The sequence below is a fragment of the Muscardinus avellanarius genome (genome assembly GCF_963383645.1).
Source record: "Muscardinus avellanarius genome assembly, chromosome: 5".
NCBI classification, from domain to species: Eukaryota; Metazoa; Chordata; class Mammalia; order Rodentia; family Gliridae; genus Muscardinus; species Muscardinus avellanarius.
The window spans coordinates 23,566,311-23,593,125 of NC_137790.1; the positions used below are offsets into that span (position 1 = coordinate 23,566,311).

Consider the following 26,815-nt stretch of genomic DNA (forward strand, 5'->3'; position numbering starts at 1 on the left):
GAAAAAGTATCCAAGAGACTGCAATTTTAATAATCTCTCAGGCAATGTCGGTGCTGCTAGTTCATGCTCACCACATGAGATGTTACCTCGCCTACTCTACTCCTTTGCTGATTCCATCTTTTTACTGCATCTATTTTTTTCTCTCCAGTCCACTTATGCTGATTTCTTTGCTTCTTAAGCAAGTAGGTCCACTCCAATCCAAAAGTCTTTGTTAGTAGATGTTTACTCTGGTCTATATATCTCTTTTGTGTGCCAGTATCATGCTGGTTTTTATTTATATAGCTGCGTAGTATATTTTGAAATCAGGTATTTTGATGCTTTCATCATGGTTCTTATTGCTAAGAATTGTTTTGGGTATGCTGGGTCTTTTCCATATTGGTTTTAATATATTTTTAGCTTTGTGAAAAAATGACATTAGTAATTTTTAAGGGACTTCATTGAATTGGTAGGTCACTTTTGGTAGTATGACCATTTGTTATAACATTTGTTCTGCCGATCAAAGAATATGAGAAGTCTTTTTTTTATTTTCTAAGGTCTTTTTCAATTTCTTTCTTTAGTGTTCCATAATTTTCATTTTAGAGGCCTTTTTTTATCTTCTTTGTTAGATTTATTCTTATGCATTTTATTTTCAAAATTTTCAATGCCACTTTCATAGAGCTGGAAAAAAAATTCATATGGAAAAACAAAAGACCTAGAATGCGCCATGCAATTCTGAGCAATAGGAACCATGCTGGAGGTATCACAATACCAGATTTAGAACAGAAAGAGAGAACTATAGTAACAAAAACAGCATGGAATTGGCACAAAGAATGAAACAAATAAAAATGAGATAGACAATACAAAGACTAATACATTTATAGTCAGTTTATTTTTTAACAAAGAAGCAAAAACCATATGCTGGAGGGAAAAAAAAAGCCTTTTCAACAAATGGTGCTGGTAAGCTTGAATATCCATATGTAGAAAAATAAAATTAGATTTCTGTCTCTCATCCTGCATAAAAGTCAACTCAAGATAGATCAAAGACCTAGAAATTAGACCAGAAAATATGCAATTTCTGGGAAGAAACAATAGGACCAACAATCCAAAATATAAACCCTGGTAAAAGATTTGTCAATAAGCTCTCCAAAGGTCAGGAAATAAAACACAATGTCAATAAATGGTATGGAATTAAATTAAAAAGCTCTGTCCATCAAAAGAAACAATCAAGAGTCTGAAGAGATACGTATTAAGAGACAGTCTTTGCAAACTACTCCTCTGAATAGGGGCTAATACCTAGAATACAGTGATAACTCAAAGAAGTTAACATTAAAATAAATAAATAAGTAAGTAAATAAATAATAGTTGAGTTGACTAGACTTCTGAAAATAAGATATGCAATTTTCAAATAAACATAATGAAAAATGTTCAACATCATTTGCAATTTGGGAAGTGCAAATCAAAATCACACAAGAGAACTTTATGCTAAGTGAGATTAGTCAGTCAAAAAAAGTAAAATATTGAATGCGTTCCCTAATATGCAGAGCTAGAGAGGAAAAGAATCAGAGGAGGAACTCTAGACAAAAAAGGAGAAACCAGAGAGGAGCAAATAAGGTGACCTACCTGAGGAAGAAGAGATGGGGGAAAAGGGAAATTCCAAAATCTACAGGATTTTTATTCACAAACATATCAAAGTCAATCACTAAGCCAAAAATGAGACGGAGGGAGGGGGAGGGAACTGGGTGGGAACTGGGGAAGGGCTAAAAGAGTGATATGTGCATGTATGCCTCTACCATCTTGTACTTCATTAAGATGTATGACTATAAAGGAATAGTGGTGCATACTTGTAATTCCAGAATTTGGGAAGCTGAGATGGGGGGTTTGCGATTATCAGACAGCCTCAGCTACTTAGTGAGGCCCTTTGCAACTCAGTGAGACCTTGTTTCAAAATAAAGAATAAAATAGGGACTGGGGGTGGAGCTTGGAGGTAGAACTGCCCTGGGTTCCATCCCCAATACTGCAAAAAAAAAAGAATAAAATTAGATGTATAACTACAATGCATCAATTAAAAAATACACTGAGACACTGAGATACCATCTAACTGCAGTTAGAATATGGATAATCATGAGTCCAAACAATAGCAAATGCTGGTAAGGATGTGAAAAATAGGAACTCTTGTATAATGTAGATGGGATTGTAAATTATTACAGCCACTATGGAGATCTGTATGGAAATTCTTCAAAGACTAAAAATTAATATATGACCCAATATCCCACTTTCAGTATCCTTCTAAAATAAATAAAGTCAGAATATTATGATGATACATGGGTATTCATTCTTATGGCAGCATAATTAACAATAGTAAAATTGTGGAACCTACTTATATGTCCATAAACAGATGAATGGATGAAGAAAATGTGTTATATATACATTGTAGAATCCTACTCATCCATAGATAAGAACAAAATTAGGTCATTTGAAGGAAAAGGGTTGAATGTAGAGAATATTATACTAAATGAGAACAAACAGTCTCAAAAAGTTTAGAGCTAGCTGGGCGTGGAGGTGCATGCTTATAATCCCAGCATTTGGGAGGCTGAGACAGGAGGATCATGGTTCAAGGACAGCCTCAGTTACTTAGGCCCTTTGCAACTCAATGCTCAGTGAGACCCTGTTTCAAAATAAAAACAAAAAAATAGGGCTAGGTGTGTAGCCCGGAGGCAAATGCCCCTAGGTTCTATCTCCAGTACCGAAATTAAAAATAAGAAAGAAAGTTAAGGGCTGGCTATATGCTTTTTTATATATGTGGAACTGGGAGAGAAAATAGAAAATGTAACTGACTTTAAATAATATAAAGAGAAATTTTTAGAGTAGTGGAAGTGGTTAGGGTACAGAATCTGCAAGGAGTATTAAAGAAAGAAAAGTGTTCAAATAATGCTGTGGCAATATGTAGTGATATTATTACCAATTTCATTAATATGTGTGAGGAAGGAGGGAGGGTAATGGAGTGTAATGTGAAGGAAGGAAATTCCCTGACAACTATGTTTGGTTACATATTTACCACAGTGAACCTCAGTACAATTGCAGCTCATTAAAAATAGTAATGAAAAATAATGCTATGTTCATATATGAAGTTATAACTACTAATGTGACTAATATGTATGGAATAAATGATGGAGTGGAATGCTTTAGAAAGCACATTCAGTGCTGTGGTGTGTATCTTGTGTGTGTGTGTGTGTGTGTGTGTGTGTGTGTGTGTGTGTGTATTACTATGAATATCACTATGATGTAAAGTTGCAAGGGACTAGTAAACACATAAAAAAGTTAAGTTCATGCAAATATTCATGAAAAACATTTATGTTATTATTCATTATTGAGAACACGAGTTTCATATGTTGAATAAAATTCTGAAATTGTGAATATATACACATTATTTTAAGACATTTCCTTCTGTTTGCATTCTGATTAATTTCTTTATAAAGGGAGAGTGCTCTATTACAAAAAGTTCAGAAGGGATAAAAAAAAAAGCGATGTGAGTATGTATGCCTCTATCTTCCTGTACCCCATTAAGATGTATGGCTATAATGTACCATTAAAAAAATAAAGGAAATGTAATAAAACAGCAAATAAATAATATTTTATAATTAAGCTTGTAGTTTATTTACTACGGTTGTATCCATAATGGCTTGTTTGTTTTGATAAAGGTATTTTGGTATGTTCACATGAGAACAGGGTTAGCTAATAGTATGTAAGTATTCATCGTATTATCTTTGAAATATTCTGTAAGACTGCTGGGCATGGTGGCACACATTTGTAATCTCCGCGCTTGGGAGGCTGAGACAGGAGGATCGCACGGGTTCGAAGCCAGCCTCAGCTACTTAGTAGTGAGGCTCTTGGCAACTTCGTGAGACCCTGTTTCCAAATAAAATATAAAAAAGGTCTGGGAGTATAGCCCGGAGGTAGAAAGCCTCTGGGTTCCACCTCCAGTACCACCAAAAAAAAAAAAAAATATATATATATATATATATACATATATACATATATATATATATATATATATATTCTGTAAGACTAAAAGTACTTACAAACACAAAAAAATTAATGACAATTAGTCATATGTTGAGATAATTAAGCCCAAATCTCTACCTTAAACTACTGGAAGTTGCAGGGCGTGGGGGCGCATGCTTGAAATCCCAGCATTTGGGAGGCTGAAACAGGAGGACTGAGGTTCGAGGACAGCCTCAGACACTTAGTGAGGCCCTTTGCAACTCAGTGAGACCCTGTTTCAAAATAAAAAATAAAAAATAGGGCTCGTGGTATAGCTTGGGTGTAGAATGCCCCTGGGTTCCATCCCCAGTACTGAAAAAAAAAAAAAAACTACTGAAAGTCTATGTTGAGCCAGATGTGCTCAACAATATTACACCATTCTTACCTTAACCTCGACTAAAGCAGAACATTATTATTGCAAAATTGCAAAAGTGGAATTGCACATATTTCTCATCAACTCCTCTGTTTTAAGAGCTTTTGAAAGTTTCATACCTACTTATTATTTTCCACTACTTTAATCATTGGCTGAGTAGATGAGCGCAATCATATGGTATATTTATATAAATGAATATATTTTATATATTTACAGTTTTTTCTTAAGAATAAAGTAGTTTTATTTATCACTCTGTGATAGAGACTTAAAATATTTTCACATTAGTTATTTAAAAATTAGAACAGATTTGTTTTCTCAGATGTTTCCTATATTTATTTTTAATTTTCACCTAAGATCTTGGTATTTGATCTACTACACTTTATTCCAATTCAGGCTTCTATTCAAAATATATTTGCTGACTCATCAGCACAGGCATAAGTTTGCAATTCCAAGTCTATACTCAAAGTAATCTTAGAAAAAAAAGTTTCTTTAAAATGAGAAATCACTAGTTTTCTACAAAATTTAATATTATTTTACCATATAAATTGATTTTCCATCGGATTATTAATAGAATAAGGCATGTTGCTGAAATTAAATTCTGACAGAAAGTTTGGAATTATATAGCATGTCCATCTTAAAAGAGTTTACAAACTTAAATTCAATAATATTCAATTTCCCATATGTGAATTAAAATTTATATACTGCAATTGCATCTTGACAAGCCATAACAAAAATTCAGTGGAAATACGTGCTGAAAGAATTGAAAAACCCTACTCTGTTATTCCCAAATCGCATTACTTCTATTAGAAAAAATGGTGAGGACTTGAAAAATTAAAAGTTTTCAATGAAATTCTATTTATAAAATGAAATTATTTTAAAATAAATTTATCATCTTTGTTTTTAGAAACAAAGAGAATTTTCACTATAATCTTAGCTCTGAATAAGGTAGAACAATTAATAATTTTGATTTAGATTGAAAGAATATCTATTTCTGATTCTAAAAGGCTAAACATTATACAAATGAAAAGCAATAGATCCAGCTATTTGAGAGTATGATTTCATGTTCTGTTAAAACAATATCTTAAAATATTAATTTTTCATTTTTATTTTGTAAAAATGAAAGAAGAGTTGCTAATTTGGAAAATCATTATTTCCCTTCATTAAGTGCCCAATGAGCTGTACATAACAGATTTACAAAGTATTAAATGATATGGCAATTACTATGCTATGCAGTTCTTCCCAAAAAAAGCCTGGCTGCATCTGTGTAGTTACATTTCTCACTTAAAATCCAGTGTGTGTATGAATGACTCGCATTCTATATTCAAGATAGTTCAAGGTGTTGATACTTGATTACTTTAAAATTTTCTCTGCTTTGAAAATTATGTACCTTTGATATCAGTTGTTGGAATAAGTAGTAATGTTTTAGATACACTTTGAAGAAGAATGTAATACTAGTTCAAATCTCCCTTGTACCTTCATAAAACCAGGTGAAGAGCTGAGCATGTAACATTCATAGGTAATTAATTAACTTAATACTTATTTAGAATTGAAATCTAATGAGAAAACTTTATGCTAAACTTCTATCCAAGAAGACTTACAATTAAGCATGATGTAATAATTATTTCTGGGTGAAATCAACAATATGAAGTAGACTAATAAATAGCATAAGAAACCCTGTAGATATTTATATACAAGGAAAAATTACTGACTGGCCAGGTGTGGTGGCTAATGCTTGTAATCCCAGCATTCGGAAGGCAGAATCCAGAGAATAATGATCATGGACAGCCTTAGTGAGGCTCTTTGCAACTCAGTGAGACCTTGTTTCAAAAAATAAAAAGACTAAAAAGTAGGATCGGGAGTGTAGCTTAGAGGTAGAATGCCCCTGGGTTCCATCCCCAGTGCCACAAAAAAAGTAACTGACCATCGAAGAAATTGATAAAATTAAAATTAAAAAGCCAATATGAGATCAAAAGAAAAATTTCATATTTATGAATTTTCATGCATTCATGCATGCATCTGTATTTTCATGCATAAACCTAAACCTGTTTTCTTACAAGTGCTTTGAAATCAATGAGCATACTTGTGTTTGCATAGATCTCTGAAACTTTAAGATAAATGATTAACACAGCACAAATTTTATAAACAAGAAGAGTAAAAGAATATTTTTCAAAATTTGAAAATAGATATGTATCTAATGCATGTCTTCATATTTTCAGCAGTATGTTTGCAAAGATACCATGAAAAAGAAACATCCTACTTAAGTACACGTGTGAAATAATCATAACATTTTCAACAATGTTATAAATGTGCAGATTAAGAAAGAAAAGCCAAATTCAAACACTGAAAATGGAGGAGAGACTTGACACTGTAGAGACAACCAGGTCCTTTTCTTTTATAAATGATGGGAATTCTATTGAAAACATCACTCACTCGAAGTATTTTTATACAACTTATGTAAATGACATGGGAATGAATGGTTTTAATGGGAAAAAAGAAGCAAGATGGGGATTGGAAACTGTGGATACTGCATGGAGCCAGGACCTTCAACCTAATTGGAAGAGAATACAAGGGTGAACTAAAAATCAAACAAACACGTGCTCACTAAAACACTTGGCTTATGGTAACAAAAGCTCATCTGGATTGACCATGAAACCAAATCTCAATTTGACACAGTTGTTGAATAAACACATTTTTGAAAATGTTTAATATATATATATATATATATATATATATATATATATATATATTTGTATATATTATAAAAATATATATTTATATATAGAAATAATTATATATAATTATATATATTATATAGAAATAATTATATATAATTATATACATATATTTTATATATAGAAATAATTTTATATAATTATATATATTATATATAGAAATAATTACATATATTATATATAGAAATAATTATATATATATATGTATATATATGATCACATATTACATACTATGTCTTGGTCAACATTCTCATTGATACAAGCCAACATTTCTTTTTATATAACTTAGAGAAAGAAATATTTATTTGCTCACAGTTTTTTTGGACATTGTAGCTTCAGTCTACTTAAGTACACCTGCCAAATAATTATGGTCTGGGATCGAGGACATGGTAGTGGGAAGCAGAGAGAGGGAAAAAGAAAGGGCTTTGTTCTCACATCATGGAGGTGAAAAGTAAGAGAAAGAGGGGCAAGGAAAAGAGAAAGGTATATAATCCCCAAGGCCACATCCTGAGGGACTTGTCCTTAGCAACCAAGACCTGCTTACAACATCCTTTCCCATTTACATGAGGATTAGGGGGCATTTCAAGTCCAAACTGTTACAGAATAGAACATTCTAAATTCACATATTAATTGAGAAGGCTTTGGTGCTCCAACTTTCAAATGTTATAGAGCAATTATCAGAAGCAGAAGACTATCTTTTGTGTAATAATGCACCCAAAACTCAGGCTTTGCATTATTTCTAGCAAGTCGATTAGATAAAGATGAGGTCTCATTTCAATCTAAAAATCAGAATTATACTGGAAAGCAAGCCTCTATAAGATTCTGTTGAAACCAGTCACCAATCCAGAAAACAAGTTAATGACTAATATTTAAGTATCCACAACTTGAGAAATATCGATATTCAAAACTCAAGTTTAGAAGTATGTTTAAAATTTCAAAAAACAAAGTTTTAAGATGCCAAATTAGTTTGAAAATAAAGTTAGATTAAACTAAAGTATGGTCATTAGGTTGAAAAGAATAGACACAGCAGATTGCATGTAAGTAGAAAATATGGTAACATGGATTATTTAGCTAAATAAGACCACAAAATTACAGACTCAGAAGAGAGATAAATAAGAATGAAACAGAATAAAATATATGATAGTCCAAGTTGTCAAAACATTTCAACATACAACTGGATTTCAGAATGAAGTAACATCAAAAATAGAGAAAAAAAATTCAAGAAAGTAATGATGTAAATTTCTTCAGAATTAATGCAAGACACAGCTCTTTAGACTTAGAAATCATACTGGATTCAAGAAAAACTAATACATATGTACAATAAGACATGTAGTTACATCTCAAACACCAGGTTCAAGTAGATGTCCTAAGAGAAACAAAAGAGAAAAAGTGACAATATCTACAAAGAAATGGCATTTGCAATGAAATGGCAGTAACAATGAAATCCCGAAAAGAGTGAACACTCCTCTGCAGATGGCTAAAGTAAAGTATATCAAACTTGAATATTGTATTCAGCTAACTTTAATTTGTGTACAATTGAAATAAAAACATTGTTAAGATAAATCTTTTAAATGAATAAAAGGCCGGGGACAGTTGCACAAACTTATAATCTTAGTACATGGGAGGCTGAAACAGGAGGATCTGGGTTTGTGGCCAATCTCAGATACTTGGTGAGGCCCTTTGTAACTAAAAAAGACCCTGTTTCAAAATAAAAAATAAAAAAAATCAGGCTGGAGGTATATAGCTCAGAGGTAGAATGCCCCTGGTTTCAATTCCCAGCACCACAAAGACACACACACAGAGAGAGAGAGAGAGAGAGAGAGAGAGAGAGAGAGAGAGAGAGAGAGAGAGAGAGAGGAGAGAAGAGAGAAGAGAGAAGAGAGAAGAGAGAAGAGAGAAGAGAGAAGAGAGAAGAGAGAAGAGAGAAGAGAGAAGAAGAAGAAGAAGAAGAAGAAGAAGAAGAAGAAGAAGAAGAAGAAGAAGAAAGAGAGAGAGAGGGAGAGAGAGATATATGAATAAAAGTTTACAAATACAAGTTTGCATATAATTTTAGTTCCTCACAGTAGCAAAATTGGTTCTTTGTTGTTGATAATCAGACTTTGATCTCTAATGAAAGCTCCATCAGGGAGCTCTGCACTTGGATCAACTTCTTGATCCCTTATAAGAATGCTTTCACTAAATTACCCCAAGGCTTATATATTTGCATTGTATTCAAGCACAATGTTAAAATACATCCATGGGATTATTTTTCTCTCAATTGTGATCCCTTCACAAACACCAGATACTGACAACATACACACGTACAATGCTTATCATATATGTTCAGGGGTTTAAGTCATCTTGAAGGCTAGTTAACTTTCCACATATGGAGTGAGTAGAAATATTTTTTTAAAATGTGTCTCATTCTAATAAAGAGCAGAATCTTTTTAAACATTTTGAGAGCCATATCATATATTTTTTCACTTTCCAGGTTATCAAATAACTCCCATATTATTAAATGAGTGATTTATGCATGTATACCTCTACTATCTTGAACCCCATTAATATGTATGACAATACTCTAATAAAAAATAAAATGGTATATTTTAAAAGTTTCATATTACAGTACATGCAATTTCTTCTCTTTCTTTCCTATCCTTTCCTCATCTTTCCTATTGTATTCTATACTAATAAAATACTTCCACATAACAATGATGTTTTATTTTTTAAATCCTTATTTAACTGTCTCAGGCAAATTACAATGTAAATTTCTGTACAATTACCTAGCACTAGCTATTCAATACACATTGCTCTAGGAACATATTCATATTATATATTGTACATGTGTATAAGAAAGAGAAACAGACATACAGAAAGAGATGCACTCTACAAAATATTAACATATATTCTATTTTCTCATTTCTTAATTGGGTAGATAGTGAGAGGTATATAATATTCAGTAATATAGACCTTAAAATAAGACTTCCTGCCTGGATTTGAACTTTAGTTTCACTATCATTTATCGATGTGACCTAGTGAGAAGTTGCTAAATTAAAGTCTCAGTGTTTTCATTAATATGATTACCCTTAACTTAATGGTCAAGATCTATTAACGTAATTCTGTTTTCTATACTTACACTGACAAAATAATATAAATATTTACAAAATGTTAGCTATCTTTTAATGTTAGCTGCCTGATCATGGGAGTTTTGCCTTTGCCAGCAAAGAGGAACATGGTCACTTTAGGAGATAATTGATACCGAATATGGATGAGGTAAGTGCATTTCAAAAATAATTTCACTCAGTGTGAAAGGGAGGACTCTAGGTATAGAGAGTAACTTCAGCAAGAAAATGTGAACCTAAATCCCATAACAAGAAGAAATTGAATTTAATCAGTAAGTAGATGATCTTAGAAGTACTTTCTTCAAATAGAAAATCCATAAATTAACAAATTCTGGTCAATATCTTAATTTTTGTCTTGTTAGGGCCTGATTTAAAAAAAACCCAACTACACTAAACAGCTATAAGTTAATAAATAAATTCTATTTTTAAAAATGGACAATGAGGCCAGACATCATGGTACACACCTCTAATCCCCATACTTGGGAGGTAGAGACAGTAGGATTGAAGGTTCAAGACCAGTCTCAGGAATTTAGCAAGAATGTTGCTAAGTACAGCCTGGCAAGATCCTATTTCAAATTTTAAAAAATGACTGGGGTATAATTTGAAGAAATAATATCTTTTGGCTCAATTTTCAGTACCACAAAAAGTAAATAAAATAATGATAATGAAAATAAGTAATTTTCTTCAAATTATAATATCTACTCAGTAAATTTTGTGTGTTGAGTGATGATTTACTCATGTATTAATATGTACCAACTCTGTTTACTGGATCAGCTAATATATGACTTGAGAACATTCATAAAATCATTTTGAGAAGAAAGAGCAGTGTATTTAAATATGTATTCATTTAGTAAATATAATAAATTTTTCCATAGAAATAGTTTAGGAATAGAACCAAATAAGGCAAAATTATAAAATCTATGGTCTATAGATGTACATTTGTAACTGTACATAGACATATAAATTGCAGATTTTATTATGCCTCAAAATTCAAATTTCAACAAAATTTGAATATCCATAAAATGTGATCAGTTTTGTAACATTTTATTTTTACTAGACATAAATGTTATTACAGTAGATGTAGAGACTTTAGCTCAGATTTATCTTGTTGCCTAGTTAAAGGAAATGCCATGAGCATACCATTAGGATCTGCCTCAAATGCAGAGAGCTGCCTTGACCAATTATGTACTGCCCAGAGAAGTTTGTATCTAAATAAATGAGGGGGCAAAAAAGAACTGGATAATTTAGCCTAATATGGACACTCTATGAATAAACCTCATCCCACATTTGGCTATGGCAAGCAAATTGTTTAGCTTCCAATTCAAGCTACCTTTCCTCCTGCCTAAGCAGGTCTAACTTCATCACTGTATCTGCTACTGGATAATAATACATAGAAAACTTGATAACCTGAGAAGATACCAGAGATGCCTGATGAGGCAGATGATAAGGTAAAAAAAAAACACATTGGTGAGGACTATACATAAGACTTCCATGATGTATGGAAGAAAGAGTAGCTTATTTATTGAGTAGTACATAATCTATCATATCAGCTTTAAATGGGATAGCAGCAGAGAAGGTCCTTAAATAGGTATAATCTCTGGTTAAAGCAGCCCTGCAAATTAAGTCATATAATTGATTTCAAAAACCTATTACTCTTTGATGTATAAGAGGTGGGAAGAAATGTATGGAATTTGTGGCAAATACCAGTGGGAAAATTGCAAGGTAATTCTCTATTTTCTTAGTCAAGAATTTGCACATATGGTATGGAAACATATGCCATTTAAAATATTTTGAAGGTGTGTGAATGAGCATTTTTAATGGAAGAATGACTGATCAATGGATCATGGTTAGACCATGTACCTATTTGACCTGAAGTATCCATCATTACCTAGCTACTGACAAACTAAATCATAAAGTCATGCAGCTCAGTAGCAATCTATCATCAATGCTGTGGTTCTTCCAAATTGGATAGACTTCTCTTTAGTTTTCCATGCAGATGGCTGAGAATCTGTGAGACATACAGTGTAGGTTCTCTGTTTGTGTGCTCCTTTAGTACATGAGAGTGTTATGAGGATTGAACCCCAGGGCTCAACCCAGCCCTTCTTTTCTCTTTTTATATTTCATTTTCAGGCAAACTCTAGCTGCATCACAGTTTTAACTATTCTTTCTGCCCATTTTTGCTTTTTTTTTTTACCATCTTTTCATAATTATTTGGGTTTTTTTTGTGATACTGGGGTTCCTGAAAACCCTTCTACCTCCAGGATACACTCCCAGACCTATTTTTTATATTTTTTAAAATTTGGAAACAGAGTCTCTTAAGCCAGAGCAGCTGGCTTCGAACCTGCACGATCCTCCTGTCTCCACCTCCCAAGCGTGGGGATTACAAGCATGCGCCACCATGTCCGGCTGGTGTATGTATGTATGTATGTATATATATATATATATATATATATATATATATATATATACACCTTGGTTTACTTTTTATTGAAAATTTATTTTCATAGATTCATATGGTTGAGAAGAAATGCATAATGTATTAAACTTTTAAACAACCAATCAGAAAGTACTTAAAATAATTCTTTCATTCTCCCATCTTCACTAAGTTTCAATATTTGCTCTACCAGACTATGCTTTTGACACTTGAAATACTGAGATTAACAAGGCATTCTACTTCTACATTTGAAGCTCATATGCTAAGAAAGGATAGGCCAAATCACTATACAGTTAATTATGATATGACATAGCATGCAAATATATGCATATACTATACAATATAATGTAGGAAACATGTACGGCTTGCCAATTAGTCATTATAGGTAAATAAGGATTTTAATATGATAGTATTTCAAGAAAAAATAATATTAAAATATATTGTGGGTGATTCAGGGTATAGAGTAATTCTAAGCAGTGTTGAATGGACAGCAGACAAGAAATATGTGATTACAGTTTAATTATCTTTTTAAAAGACATACCAATTCAATAAAATTATAACCACTCAACGAAAGTATGTGTATTCAATGTAAAAAGCTTAAGTCAAAAGTAAATTGTAAATCCCAACAATCAAATTATTACTGTCAATAGACAGTATATATAATTATGAATATTTACACCACATTTTACATTTTGAAAGCATAGATAATTTGTGATTTCAATGACTATGCTTACTACATTTTAGAAATTTTAGAAAGATAGTGCATCTTTTTTGTAACAGCATTTCTAATTATTCTAGAATGTGTGGAGAGGTCCAAATGCAGTTAGTTAACAGCTTGTCTCTCTGACTATCCCTTGTATTTATGTTCTTTTGGTCACATATTTCTATCTATACCTATTATCCAAATATGAGGGCTACAACAAAGATTCCTTTAAAGTATGGTGTTTCATACATAAAATGAGATCACAGTGTCATCCGAGATATAAAATATAAACTTGGCATTAAATAAATTACAAATAGAAAGGTAGCATCAGCCCAGCAATTGTATGGACATTGAATGAGCACCAGTGAAGATACGAGTGCTGAACTATTCATTATAAAGTTGCGGTATGCAGGACTCAATATATTTTTATATTTGAAGACATACTAAATCTGTGGTAACTGTCAACGACATTGCTACAGAAGAAAATGAGATATTTAAGAAGAAACAATGAAAGAAATGATTAAAGTGTTTGTGATCCAGACATTGCAGTAAACATTGGTATACTAGCACTTGCAGTAAACATTGGTATACTAGCACTCTGGAAGCTGACATGGGATGAATACATGCTCTGGCATAGAAAAACACAACATGCTGAAATCTCTAGCCCCAGGATTGTAAGTGAGAGAGCCCTACTTCCAGGACTTTAAGGATCTTGTTCTCATTGGTGATTTTTAAGCAGTCTTAGTTTGAGGTCATTAAATATCTGATTCATGCAACTTTTCTTGCTCATATTCTAGATTCACCAACCAAGTTTCTGATTTCTATTTTTTTTTTTTACTGGTGCATTGTAGTCCTACATCTTAATGGGCTGTAAGATGGTAGAGGCATACATGCACATATCACTCATTTAGCCCTTCCCCAATTCCCATCCCAGTCAGTCCTCCCTCCCTCCTTCTCATATTTGGCTTACTGGTTGACTTTGATATGTTTGTGAATGTATATTGTATACATTAGGAAATTTCCTTCTTCCCACCTCCCATTCCCCTCATAGATGAGCCTTATTTGCTCATCTATGGTTTCTCCTTCTTTGTCTAGCATTTCTATTATGGCTCTTTGTATTCCTAAATTCCACATAATACAGAAATGAGAAAAATTATTTATAGCTCTGATTTTTTTAATGTCTGGGACAGCGATTTATCACTGTAAATTAACAAATGTGCTTATATATCAGTCTGATAAGCATAGAAATATGCTTCTGACAGATAAATTATATTGTATCAAAGTCAGTTTCTTAACTTAATCACTTTGGCCTATCTAAAGCCAATATAAAATCTCTGTGATATTGTCACTTTGTAGGAAGTCTTGGAAGAGGCTTTTTCTCAGGGAAATAGGTGCAGAGTGTGGTGGAAATGGACTGTTCTGCCATACTTATTTCTAGCATATTCAGACTTAGCATTTCTTTTCTTCATACTGGTGATTGAGTACCTTTGAGTGTTCTACAGTGTAAGAAGTAATGTATTATCTCTATCATTCACTTAAAATTCTTTTCATTCTCTCTCTTAAAAATTAAGAATATTTTAAAACATTATTCCTGCAACTCAGTTAATATTTCCTTTTATACTAAAGTCCTGGATCCTATTCACTTATTCATAGTTTTGTAAATCTTCCCTCATGATACACAATGTGTGTACAATGAATATTAACTATCCAAAAGATCATTATTAAAAGCTATATTAGAAACTCACCTATTTAAGATATTATTTGAAGAATGTGGTAAGTCATGGACAACTTATTGATCTGACAATTTTATCAAAACATTGTAGTTCTTCTCAGTAGAACGTAACAGATGTCAACACACGTGGTCCTTGAACAACCTCACTTGCTCTTTCTCCAGATTCACTAAGATTGTTCCCTTTTCTTCTCAGGAAGACTCAAGCCTTAGACTAAAATCCTACCCCATACACGTTAGAGAAAAGGAAGACCCCTTATAGAAAGAATACTGTGGAACATTAATCGTCTACCATTTTATACTATTTTTTCAACCAACTCATTGTGGTTCTGTGCCCTAATTCATAGACTCCAACAATAATTTTTAAATTATGTCCTATTTTCTTCTATATACATTCTACAGATATAATCCTATATAAATAAGGGAAAATTATGTAAGGCGCTTTAAAATTTCAAAAGAAACTAATCTGTTATTAAAAATGACAAGATTTATAATACAAAAGTGCACTTTAAAAACACACTTTTAAAGTACATTTTAGTAGACAAATGAATTTTTACAGATGACTTCATAAATGCATATGTAGGTTGCCTATATTTTAGAGCATGACTAATACTTCCATTTGTAAAAAAATCATTAATAAAAATAAATACATATTTAAAATAGTCTAATATATTAACATTTGCATTTATACCAACAAAATTTCAAAAGAAAAAATTTTCTGCAGACTAAAACATTGGTTGATTCTATTAAAGTCTTACATATTTACTAAAGGGAGAGAGCTAAGGATGTAGCTTAGTAATAGATCCCTGCATGCAGTGCAGGTTCTAGGTTTAACTTCAACCTCTCAAAAGAAGAAAAGAAAAATAATTAAATAGAAATGGACACTTTTCCACTCTGTACTAAAATTATCCACAAGAAAAATAAGGCAGTGTTAATGTCTTCCACACACTATGGCATAGAAAGAAAAGTGAATGTTTGAAAAATAAAAAGCTAAATACACAAATATATTAGATACCAGAATGGGTTAATCGGCACACAGATCATTGACTCACTTTGAACTCCATGGGAACGTACTATTTTCCAGGTTTCTGACGCCACTTCTTTGACATCCACTTGATAGTGGTGAATGGGCACACCTCCATGGGAGTCGGGCTTGCTGAAAGAAACCTTGGCTGTCGTCTGTGACAGCTCTATGATCTTCACTCCATAGGGACTGGATGGCACATCTGTAAAGGAACAAGCACAAAAGACCCATAACCCAGTTGACACAGATGGCCATTACCAAGACTTATGTATGGTGCTATGTAAATTAAAAATGTAGAAAAAATTTCTGTCCATATTACTTGAGATGTTTAAATTACAAAGCTTGAATTAACACCTGGATGAGCTCTTTAAATTGCAAGAAAGAATGTATAGGTCTATTTCTATTACCACAGTAAATAACAATATAGTGTTCAACATGTAAGCTACAAAATATTCACATATTGAGAAAATATCTTTGCTTCTGTGTTTCTGTACAATATAAATATTGTATTGAGATCAAGGAGAATAGTATTTGTGTTTATGTGTAAGTGTGTGTATATGTTAGAGAGAAACAGACAACAGAAAGGGAAAATAAAAATGCAAGAATGAATATATTATTTGATCATTACTACATGTTTTAAGTTTTTTAAACATGTTTTAAATTTCAAAAAAATTCTTACAGCAACCTGTCATTTTTAATATCACTTATTTCTCATTGAGTTAAATTAAACTTTTAATTTAAATATTGCCTTCTTAAGCCCTTTTTAAAAATAGTAAAATTTTTCAGACCATGCACAAGAAGGGTGAAAGAACACAGTGGGGAGGGCACTAAAAGCCACATTTACTGACACTCTGTGCTCCAAAAAATTACAATGCTTCAAATAAAAAAGTTATAATTTTTCTTGTATGCATTGTATAATTTCTTCAATAATATTACTTCAGGTTAAATAGATTTCTTATGTAGACATTTATTTTAGTTTCTAATATGAAAATTTCCTTAGAAATAATTATCTAAAAGTCAGAAAAAGTAGACAAAACCTTTCCAATGAGGAAATTACTGAAAATTGTACTACGAACATTCAAAAATTTAGAGTAGCTTTAAACTTCACAAAAATTTCTGTCTTTCATTCCTTTTTTCCCATATGTTTGAAATAACCTTAAGCTGGATGAATAAATAAATAAATATGGATGCTTTCAGAGATAATACATGCACAAATATATAGTAATTATAAATTTCTATCTTTATATCAATTTGGCATTCATATAAAAGGCCTAAATAGCAGATAATAGTCAAACAGACATTATTTGGCATACTTAGGACATTATACCAAGTGCCATATACATGTATATTTCTATAACTCTGAACCTCATTATGAAATATAATTGCAATGCACCAACAAAAGTATATTTTATTTTTATTTATTTTTAAATTTTTATTGCTGCATTGTAGTCATGCATCTCAATGGTGTACAAGATGGCAGAAGCATACTTGTACACATTACTCATTTATATTTTAAAAAGTATACAGTTAGGCACATAAAAATACATTATAAAATGTATTATGAAAGGTCCAGGAGAGAAGGTTTATAACCTTTTGGATATAAATATTGTAAAGTACAACACTGTGTATTTCAGCTCTATCTAGTACCTCTGAATGATTTAGAAATGCTATAAAATACATTTGAGTCATAACCAAAAGTTTCAAAAATGAAAGTGTAGAATAATGATCTTTCAAAAGTCATAGTGATATTATAGTATTATTTGGAAATGCAAATTTTAATTTATCTAATTTACTCAATGTCATACATAAACATTGTCTCAGCTTCATGTTTTTTAATCTCCAAAGAAACCATACAGCTCTTTTCTTTTGTAGGTCTTAGAGAAAACAGAAAAAAAAAACAACAACAAATAAACATGGATTGCCCTTAGTAAGACTGACAGCCTTTCAGTAGGCTGAGCAGCTGTCTTAATGTCCATTAGGTCCAAGTTGGGAATAACATTGATTGTCCTCTGGAGACACATGTCACAAGTGATGGGAGGAAATAAGAGAGAAAAATTAGAATACTGGGCTCTCGTTTTTAATGCTGTGACATATACGTGGTCATATGTTCTTACTCTGATTGTAGAGCTCTGCAGTCAGAGGCCTCTAATATAAAAAGTTGGGCACCTTGGTGTGGAACACCTCGAGAGAAATTAAAGACCCCTCCAAACTCACTCACTCTCTCTCTCTCTCTCTCTCTCTCTCTCTCTCTCTCTCTCTCTCTCTGAAACATATTTCAAGGAACACATCAAGTATATTTCCCCCTCTAACACAAAAACATTTTAAAATGTTTTGCATCATCAAGCAAAATTTTGAAGCCCTATATCTGAATATACTACAAGTGTGGAAAAAAAGAATGGATACAATATGGTTGCAAAGGAGATCTTGATGAATACATGTTTGTTTGTTTGTTTGTTTGTTTATTTATGGTGGTACTAGGGTTCCTGGAAGCCCTTCTACCTCCGGGCTACACACCCAGACCTATTTTATTTTTGGAAACAGGGTCTCTTAAGCCAGTGTGGCTGGCTTCAAACCTGTGCAATCCTCCTGTCTCCACCTCCCAAGCATGGGGATTACAAGTGTGCACCACCACACCTGGCTTATTTTTATTTTTTATTGGTGCATTGTAGTCATACATCTTAATGGGGTAGAGACATACATTCACACATCATTTATTTAGCCCTTCCCCTATTCCCACCCCATTCCCACCTCCCTCCCTCTCATGTTTGGATTACTGATTGATATGTTTATAAATATATCTCATATTCATTAGAAAATTTCTCTCTTCACCTCTCCCGTTCCCCTCAGTTAGGTCACCTTATTTGCTCATCTATGTTTTCTTTCTCATCTAGAGTTTCTCCTATCACCCTATCCTCCTCAAGCTATGTGCTCAGTGGAAGAGGACAAGCTTGGCTGAATAGAGGAGGCTTGGTCTTTGGTCATGGGTATATGAATAGCTGGGATCCCCTGCTAGAACCCCCAAACTAGCATTCAAAGTCCATTTGAAAACATGTTTAAGATGACATTTTTGAATTTTGCTCAAAGGTGTTTTGGCTACTTGGAATATTGGATTCCATATGAATTTCAATTTCTGTGATGCAAATCATTGGTATTTTGTTTTTAAAGAAATTATAATGAATCTTTATATCACTTCAGGTATTATGAACATTAAAAAATATTAGTCCTAAACAGACATGGTGGCACATTCTTGTAATCACAGTACTTGGGAAGCTGAGATAGGAAGATCACCAGTTTATGGACAACCTTAGCTACTTACTGAGGCCCTCTACAACTTAAAAATAAAAAATACAAAATAGGTCTGGGAACATAGCTTGGAGGTAGTATGTCCCTGGTTTCAGACCCCAGTATCACACACACACACACACACACACACACACACACACACACACACAAATTAATCCTTTCAATATAGGATCAGGGAATACCTTGCCATTTATTTGTGTCCTCTTCAGTGTCTTTGATCAGTGTTGCAGAGTTTATATTACAGAGATATTTAACATCACTGATTAATTGATTACTAAGTATTTGATTTTATTTTGTAGCTATTATAAATGCATTTGTTTATAAAATTCCTTTTTTAGTGAGCGAGGTAACAATATATAAAAATGTTAGTAAATTTTTATGTTGATTTTTGTGTCTTACAAATTTGCTTGTTCTGTTTATTGATTCACAACCGTGAACCACCATGCCCAACTTATTTACACTTTTATTACAACCTTTGTCTATTAACCATTTTTGGGTTCCCAAGTTCTAGAATTGTGTCTGAAATATGATAGAAATTAACTATATAATTGCTGATGAGTGAGTTAATAAGTGATTAGGAATAGGTGCAACTATAGATTCCCTAAAAAGATGTTGTTTTCATATATTTTTAATTTTTAATTTTTTAATATTCATAATTATAAGAATGAGAAAATCAAGGAGATGTTATGAATAGTTTCTGAATGACATTAAATTTGCCTCATGAGTTCTAAAAAAATGAATAAGGTAGCCTGGCATGGTGGCGCAGGCTTGTAATCCCTGCGCTTGGGAGGAGGAGACAGGAGGATCACGCAGGTTCGAAGCCAGCCATGCTGGCTTAAGAGACCCTGTCTCCAAATTTTAAAAAAGTATAAAATCGGTCTGTGAGTGTAGCCCGGAGGTAGAAGGGTTTCCAGGAACCCCAGTACCAACCCCCCCCAAAAAAAGAAGGTATATGTAGGTTTTTCCAGGCTAGGTCATTTAAGAAAAACAACTTTATGTCAAGCAGAAGAAAATGTGTTTCAAGTAAAATAATTTTAACCTACTTCTGGATAAAATACCATCTGAGTTTGAGACCAATAGATCAACTGTAATTCTGTATGTACAGAACTGTGTTCAATTGAAATAGCTTAGCCTAAAATCAGGTTTCTGTTCTCAAAAGTGACTTATATAGACTTACTGACGACTTGAGTGAAAATATAGATGACTGCTTCATGATACTTGTGCATTAAATCAATCTTGGTAAGAAAGCTAAAATGCTGTATTGGACAAAGTCTCAGTAGATTAAAAAGAAGAATCAAACTGACAAGCTGATATTTGGTAGAGTAAGTATAAAGTCCTGTGCTAAGGTTAAAAATAATCAATTGTGAGGCATGCTTAAATATTTTAAAAAGGTGGGGAACAAGCACAAGAAGAGAAAAATAGATATTAATTAATAGAATTGCAGTGCTCAGAGTAAGCAAAGTCATTATAACTTTACTACTCACTGGCCTATGAGATCTAGAACTATGAAGAAATATCAACACATTGGCCTCTACCCAATTTGACCACAATATTTGTGGGTACTTGCTACATGTTCAGGGCTTTGAATATATTAACTTAGTACTTTTAAGAGACTTATCAGGTAGATGTCAGAAAAACTGCTGTGGATCATGGCCCAGAAATCTCTATAGGACTGAGGCACCTAGTCCTCAGTTGCAGAATGTCTTTTCTGATGTCAGTTTATGGATGAGCCCCTCTCCTATATTTGCCCAGAGGGTAACTTTATCAGAAAAGTTTGTCAATTAATAAAACAAAAGGGGTCATTTCTTTAAGATTTTAGTGAAAAAATAGTTAAGTTGAAATATAACAATACTAAAATGAAATAAGAAAAATGAAAGTATGAATAAAATTACGTTAAAATGAATTGTAAAACATAGAACAATAGTTTTTAAAAATTAAAATGCATAAAAGTATGCAGAATGCATTGTTGTATCTTGATATTTTGGAAGTATAAATCTATAATGAACGACTAATAAATAGAATTTGGTTAAATTTTTATTTAATCTCATATATCTTTCAACTATAATATGTTCCACAAATGTATATAAACCCAAAAGTAAGTATGGTTCCTAGTTAGAATACAAAAGTATCACCTAAAAGATGCATTTTTAAACAATTTCATGGTGAAGCCATTTAGAAAGATTATTTCTATATCTCTCTCATTATATTTTAATGTTTTATAGAAAGTTAATAAAATAAAATGATCAAATATATAGTCATGTTCCATGGAATTATAGAAAATACTTTTTTTTTCCAATTTTCTAATGACTAGACATTGATCAAAGAGAACTGGATTCACATTTGCTTGTGAATATAAATTCAGAGTTAAATAGAAAGCCCTTGTTCAGTATTTTTCTGATTTAATCCAAATGTCCATATCTTTTATTTTTAAAATATATCATTTGAGAAAAAAATAATCAACATTTCTTGGAGACAGTTGTGAGAATATAAAAAATAAATAAAAGAAAATGAACTGTTCACTTATTCTAGTTTTCCACAGTAATATAGGGTAACTATGGATTACAATAATGATTATATATATACACACACATATGTGTGTGTGTGTGTGTGTGTGTGTGTGTGTGTGTGTGTGTGTGTGTGGTGGTACTGGAGGGCATTCTAAATCTGAGTTATACTTCCATCTCTATTTTATTTTTTGTTTTAAAGCAGGGCCTCAATAAGTTGCAGAGGATGAACTGAAGCCTATGCTCCTCCTGTTTCTGCCTCCCAAGTACTGGGATTATAGGCATGTGCCACCACACCAGGCTTATTATATATCTTATAAAGAGATAGAATAAAGATGTTCAAAGTCTCCAAACAGAAAGATGATAAATGTTTAAGAAGATGGAATATTTTCATTACCTTAATTTGATCATGAAACCTTGTATACACACATTCTTATACCACCGCACACAATTATGAACATTTTTATCAATTAAAAATAAATAACAAACAAATTTATTATGGAAAATACATGAACTAATTTGTGTGGAAATAGTATAAAAAATAAGATGCAACCCTCAGGCTGACACCACTCAAGGAATTTCTTTGATCTAGCCAATATTTTATCACACTCATCACTTCAATCATAATAGTAGATATAACAATAATAAACTGTGTTTGTATGCATTGGTCCATAATTTAGGAACCTATTTTCCATCTGTTAAATTGGTATAAATAATACCTCATGAACTTCATTGGGCTATTATGAGAATTATGAAGATGACTACTTGTGATTCAATTCAGTTAATAACTCCCATTTCTTCCTACACTTTATCACGCTGCTATTCCTCAGCATAGATCATGCCAAACTAGCATAAGGCAAAAAAATACTCAGCTCAGGAGCATATGTGGCTGGAGTTCATATGACTAATTTCCACAATTTATTGCAATTGCACTTTTACTAAATAAGGACTATATTTACATTATTAAATACAACATCATCATTATAAATATTCAGAGATTCAATATAAAGTGTTTTTATGTTTTAGAATAAAAGTGCAGCCGGGTGTGATGGCGCACACTTGTAATCCCTGTGCTTGGGAGGTGGAGACAGGAGGATTGCACAGATTCAAAGCCAGCCTCACTGGCTTAAGATACCCTGTTTCCAAGTAAAAATATAAAAAAAAAAGTTATGGGAGTGTAGCCCGGAGGTAGAAGGGTTTCCAGGAACCCCAGTACCACCAAAAAAAAAAAAAAAAAAAGAATAAAAGCGCTAGGTATGTTCAGTAATTATTACATAACATAAAATCTAAGAACCATCTATAGATTCTCTCTCTCTCTCTCTCTCTCTCTCTCTCTCTCTCTCTCTCTCTCTCTCTCACACACACACACACACACACACACACACACACACACACACATATACAGAAAGAGGTAAAATATTGTTACCAAGAATTCGGACTATTTCTGAATTATTTTGCTTTTATAAAGCCTCTTCATTTTATGCACATTTAATTATTGGCCTTAATTTACTTCAGCTTATTTTTTTGAACTAACATTATTTTATACAAAATCTACAATAAAAATGCATAACAGTAATTTTCAAAATATAAGTCATATAGAAAAATGCAACATGATACAAACATTAGTATGTACTAACTACACACAATACATGTTCCTTCATAAACTCTAAGATGCATAGTATGTATTTGTAATGTTTCTATGATCATTGTTCTTCATCACTGAAATTATCAAGGTTAATCATTTTGTAGATGGATCCTCAATTTGGATTTTTATATATTATCACAGATTAGATTCGAAATAAGGATTTTAGGGAGGAATATCACTTTTTATATTTTTTATTTTTATTGGTGCATTGTAGTCATACATCTTAATGGGGTACAAGATGGTAGAGGTATACGTCAACCATTTAGTTTTTCCCCAATTCACTTCCCATTACCTCCTCCCTCCCTCTTTCTCATGTTTGGCTTACTGATTGACTTTGAAATTTTGTGAATGTACATCATGTATGTTATGGGAGTTTCCTCTTTCTCCCTCAAATCCCCCTCAGTTAGGTCGCCTTATTTGCTCATCTATGGACTTTCCTTATTCATCTAGATTTCCTCCTATGAACCTTTTTTCTCCCTAGTTTCTGAATATTAGGGAAAACATCTGATTTTTTCCTTTTTGTGATTAACTAATTTTACTTCACATAATATTCTCCAATTCTGTTATATCTCTACAAATGACATAATTTTGTTCTTCTTTATGTTTGAGTAAAACTCCATATCCCATAGTTTTGTAATTTAATCATCTGTTGATGGACATCTTGACTGGTTCCATAGTTTGGCAATTGTGAACTATGGTGCTATGAATATAGATATGCATGCATTAATTTGGTAGTTTGGTTTCCAGTCTCTTGGGTAGATACCCAGAAGTGGTATTGCTGGATCATATGTAGGTTCAAAGTGGTTGCACTATTTCCAAGTCCACCACCAATGCATTTCAGTTCCCACTTCTCCATATACTTGCCACAATTTGTTGTTGTTTGAATTAGAATGATTGCCATTCTAATTGGAGTTTGGTGCAATCTTAGGGTAGTTATGATTTGTATCCCTTTGATTTCTTTTTTATACATTTACTAGCCATTTCATTTCTTCTTTTGTGAAGTGTCTAGTTCACTTGTCCATTTCTGGTTGGCTTATTTGTTTTCTTAGAAGCAAGTTTCTTGAGTTCTCTGTGTATTCTATATATTAGCCTTCTATTGGAGGCAATTTTTTCTCCCATTTTGTATGATCTCTCTTGAAGTTCTTGATGGTTTTCTTTGTTGTACTCAAGCTCTTCATTTAATGAAATCCCACATACTGATCCTTATTTTAATTTCTTGTGCCTTTAGATCATGTTGAAAAAAGTCTTACTTATGTCTTTGTGTTGAAGTGTTGGACCTCTGCCCTCTTCAAGGAACTGTCAGGTCTCTGGTCTGATTTCTGAGTCTTTGATCCATCTTGAATTGACTTTTGTGCAAGGTGAGAAAGTGGGGATTATTTCCATTTTTCTGTGTAGGTTAACCAGTTTTGCCTATACCATTTGTTGAAGAGGTAATTTTTTTCCCAGTGTGTGTTTTCAGCCCCTTTTTCAAAAATCAATTGGCTATAAGTGTGCAGATTTGTTTCTAATCGCACACAGAGCATAGCTTTATCCTTATTGGTATTGCTAACTTTGATAATTTGGTTAATATATTATCTATTATTTTATCTATTTATAATTACTCTAAATCTTTTTGAAATAAATTGTTAATTTGAAAATATGTACTTTATTGTTTTCTACCAACCCTTCACACTCCTATAGGAACTATTAATTCTTGAGAGAATTAACTAATACTTGATATTTTTTTTGAAGTTGGCTTTGTATGTTTCTGATATCTTCCTTTTTTTCTGACATAAAAATGTTTTTAAAACCTATTTTGTATTTTCTTAATTCAAGTTCTGGAAGCAGCCATTTCTACAGCCATTTCTAAGTGAGCAAAAAATTTAGAAACCAAGATTTGGCTTCTAAGTATATAATAGCTCTGTGTTCTTTCTGGAAATTGTTATCTTAGAAGTTGATTTCTGAATAGTATTCACAAAAAGAGAAGCTCCTTGTAGAGGTGGCTATAAATGACATACAACATCCTTCTCTTCCTCCTCAGCCTTCTCTTTTTCCTTTTCTTTATCTTCTTCTCTTCTCTTCTCTTCTCTTCTCTTCTCTTCTCTTCTCTTCTCCTCTCCTCTCCTCTCCTCTCCTCTCCTCTCCTCTCCTCTCTTCTCTTCTCTTCTCTTCTCTTCTCTTCTCTTCTCTTCTCTTCTCCTCTCTTCTCTCTCCTTCTTCCTCTCCCTCTCCCTTTCCCATATTTATTTTCCCATATTTATGTTCTATTTCTTAACTCAAAACTAAAGGCGGATGGTGGCCCACAGTTGTAATCCCCGCGCTTGGAAGGCGGAGACAGGAGGATCGCGCAGGTTCAAACCCAGCCACGCTGGCTTAAAAGACCCTGTTTCCAAATAAAATATATATAAAATAATAGATCTGAGAGTGTATCTGAGAAGTCGAAGGGTTTCCAGGAACCCCAGTAGCACATAAAATAAACTATTTCAAGTTTTTAATCACTGGTTTATACTTTCAAATAATAACTTGAGACTTAAAAGCCTGGTTTGGTGGTGCATGCTTGTAATCCAAGCATTGTGAGGCTGAGACAGGAGGATTGCTGTTTGCAGAAAGTCTCAGCTACTTAGTGAGGGCCTTTACAACTCAGTAAGATCCTGTTTCAAAATAAAAAATAAAAATAGTGCTGAGATGTAGCTAGGAGGTAGAATGACTCTGGGTTCCATCCCTAGTACCGCAAAAAGGAAGAAATAAGAATAACTTGGGACTTAAAAAATATAAATCATGTTTTGTTAACATGTAAAATTAAATGATACAATTGTACAATTTAAAATACATTTGTTTAAGCTGGGCATCATGGAATGTGCTTGTAATCCCAGCATTTGGGAGCCTACAACAGGAGGATCGTAGTTCATGGACAACCTCAACTATTTAGTGACGCCCTCTGTAACTCAGTGAGACCCTGTTTCAAAAGAAAGAATAAAAAAAAATAGGGCTGGGGCTGTCGCTGGGAGTTAGAATGCCACTGTGTTCCATTCCCATTACTGAAAAAAAAATAAAATAAAATACATTTTTACAAATATATTTTATAAGTTCCCAAAAAATTATTGTGCTATACTTACCTGCTAAAGCAAGAATATATTCTTGAAATCTTGTACCTATACGGTTAGTCGCTGTGCAGTTATATCGCCCAAAGTCATTGTCAGATGTAGGTGCAATCTAAAACAATTACATTAAAATATTAGTATGATAAAGCATCAAAGAAATTTTAAAC

At 32.6% G+C, this 26,815-nt stretch overlaps 1 protein-coding gene across 3 annotated transcripts in view; it reads right to left on the reverse strand.

Moving 5' to 3' along the window:
* NCAM2 (neural cell adhesion molecule 2) overlaps nucleotides 1–26,815 on the reverse strand; it is a gene marked incomplete at both ends in the record, with an annotated part of 560,084 nt that overhangs the window by 86,526 nt on the left and 446,743 nt on the right. For all 3 annotated transcript variants that reach the window (XM_080696027.1, XM_080696025.1, XM_080696026.1), the window contains 2 exons: nucleotides 16,145–16,318; nucleotides 26,664–26,760. In XM_080696027.1, the coding sequence (XP_080552153.1) occupies nucleotides 16,145–16,318; nucleotides 26,664–26,760 (271 nt within the window). The remainder of the gene's footprint in view (nucleotides 1–16,144; nucleotides 16,319–26,663; nucleotides 26,761–26,815) is intronic.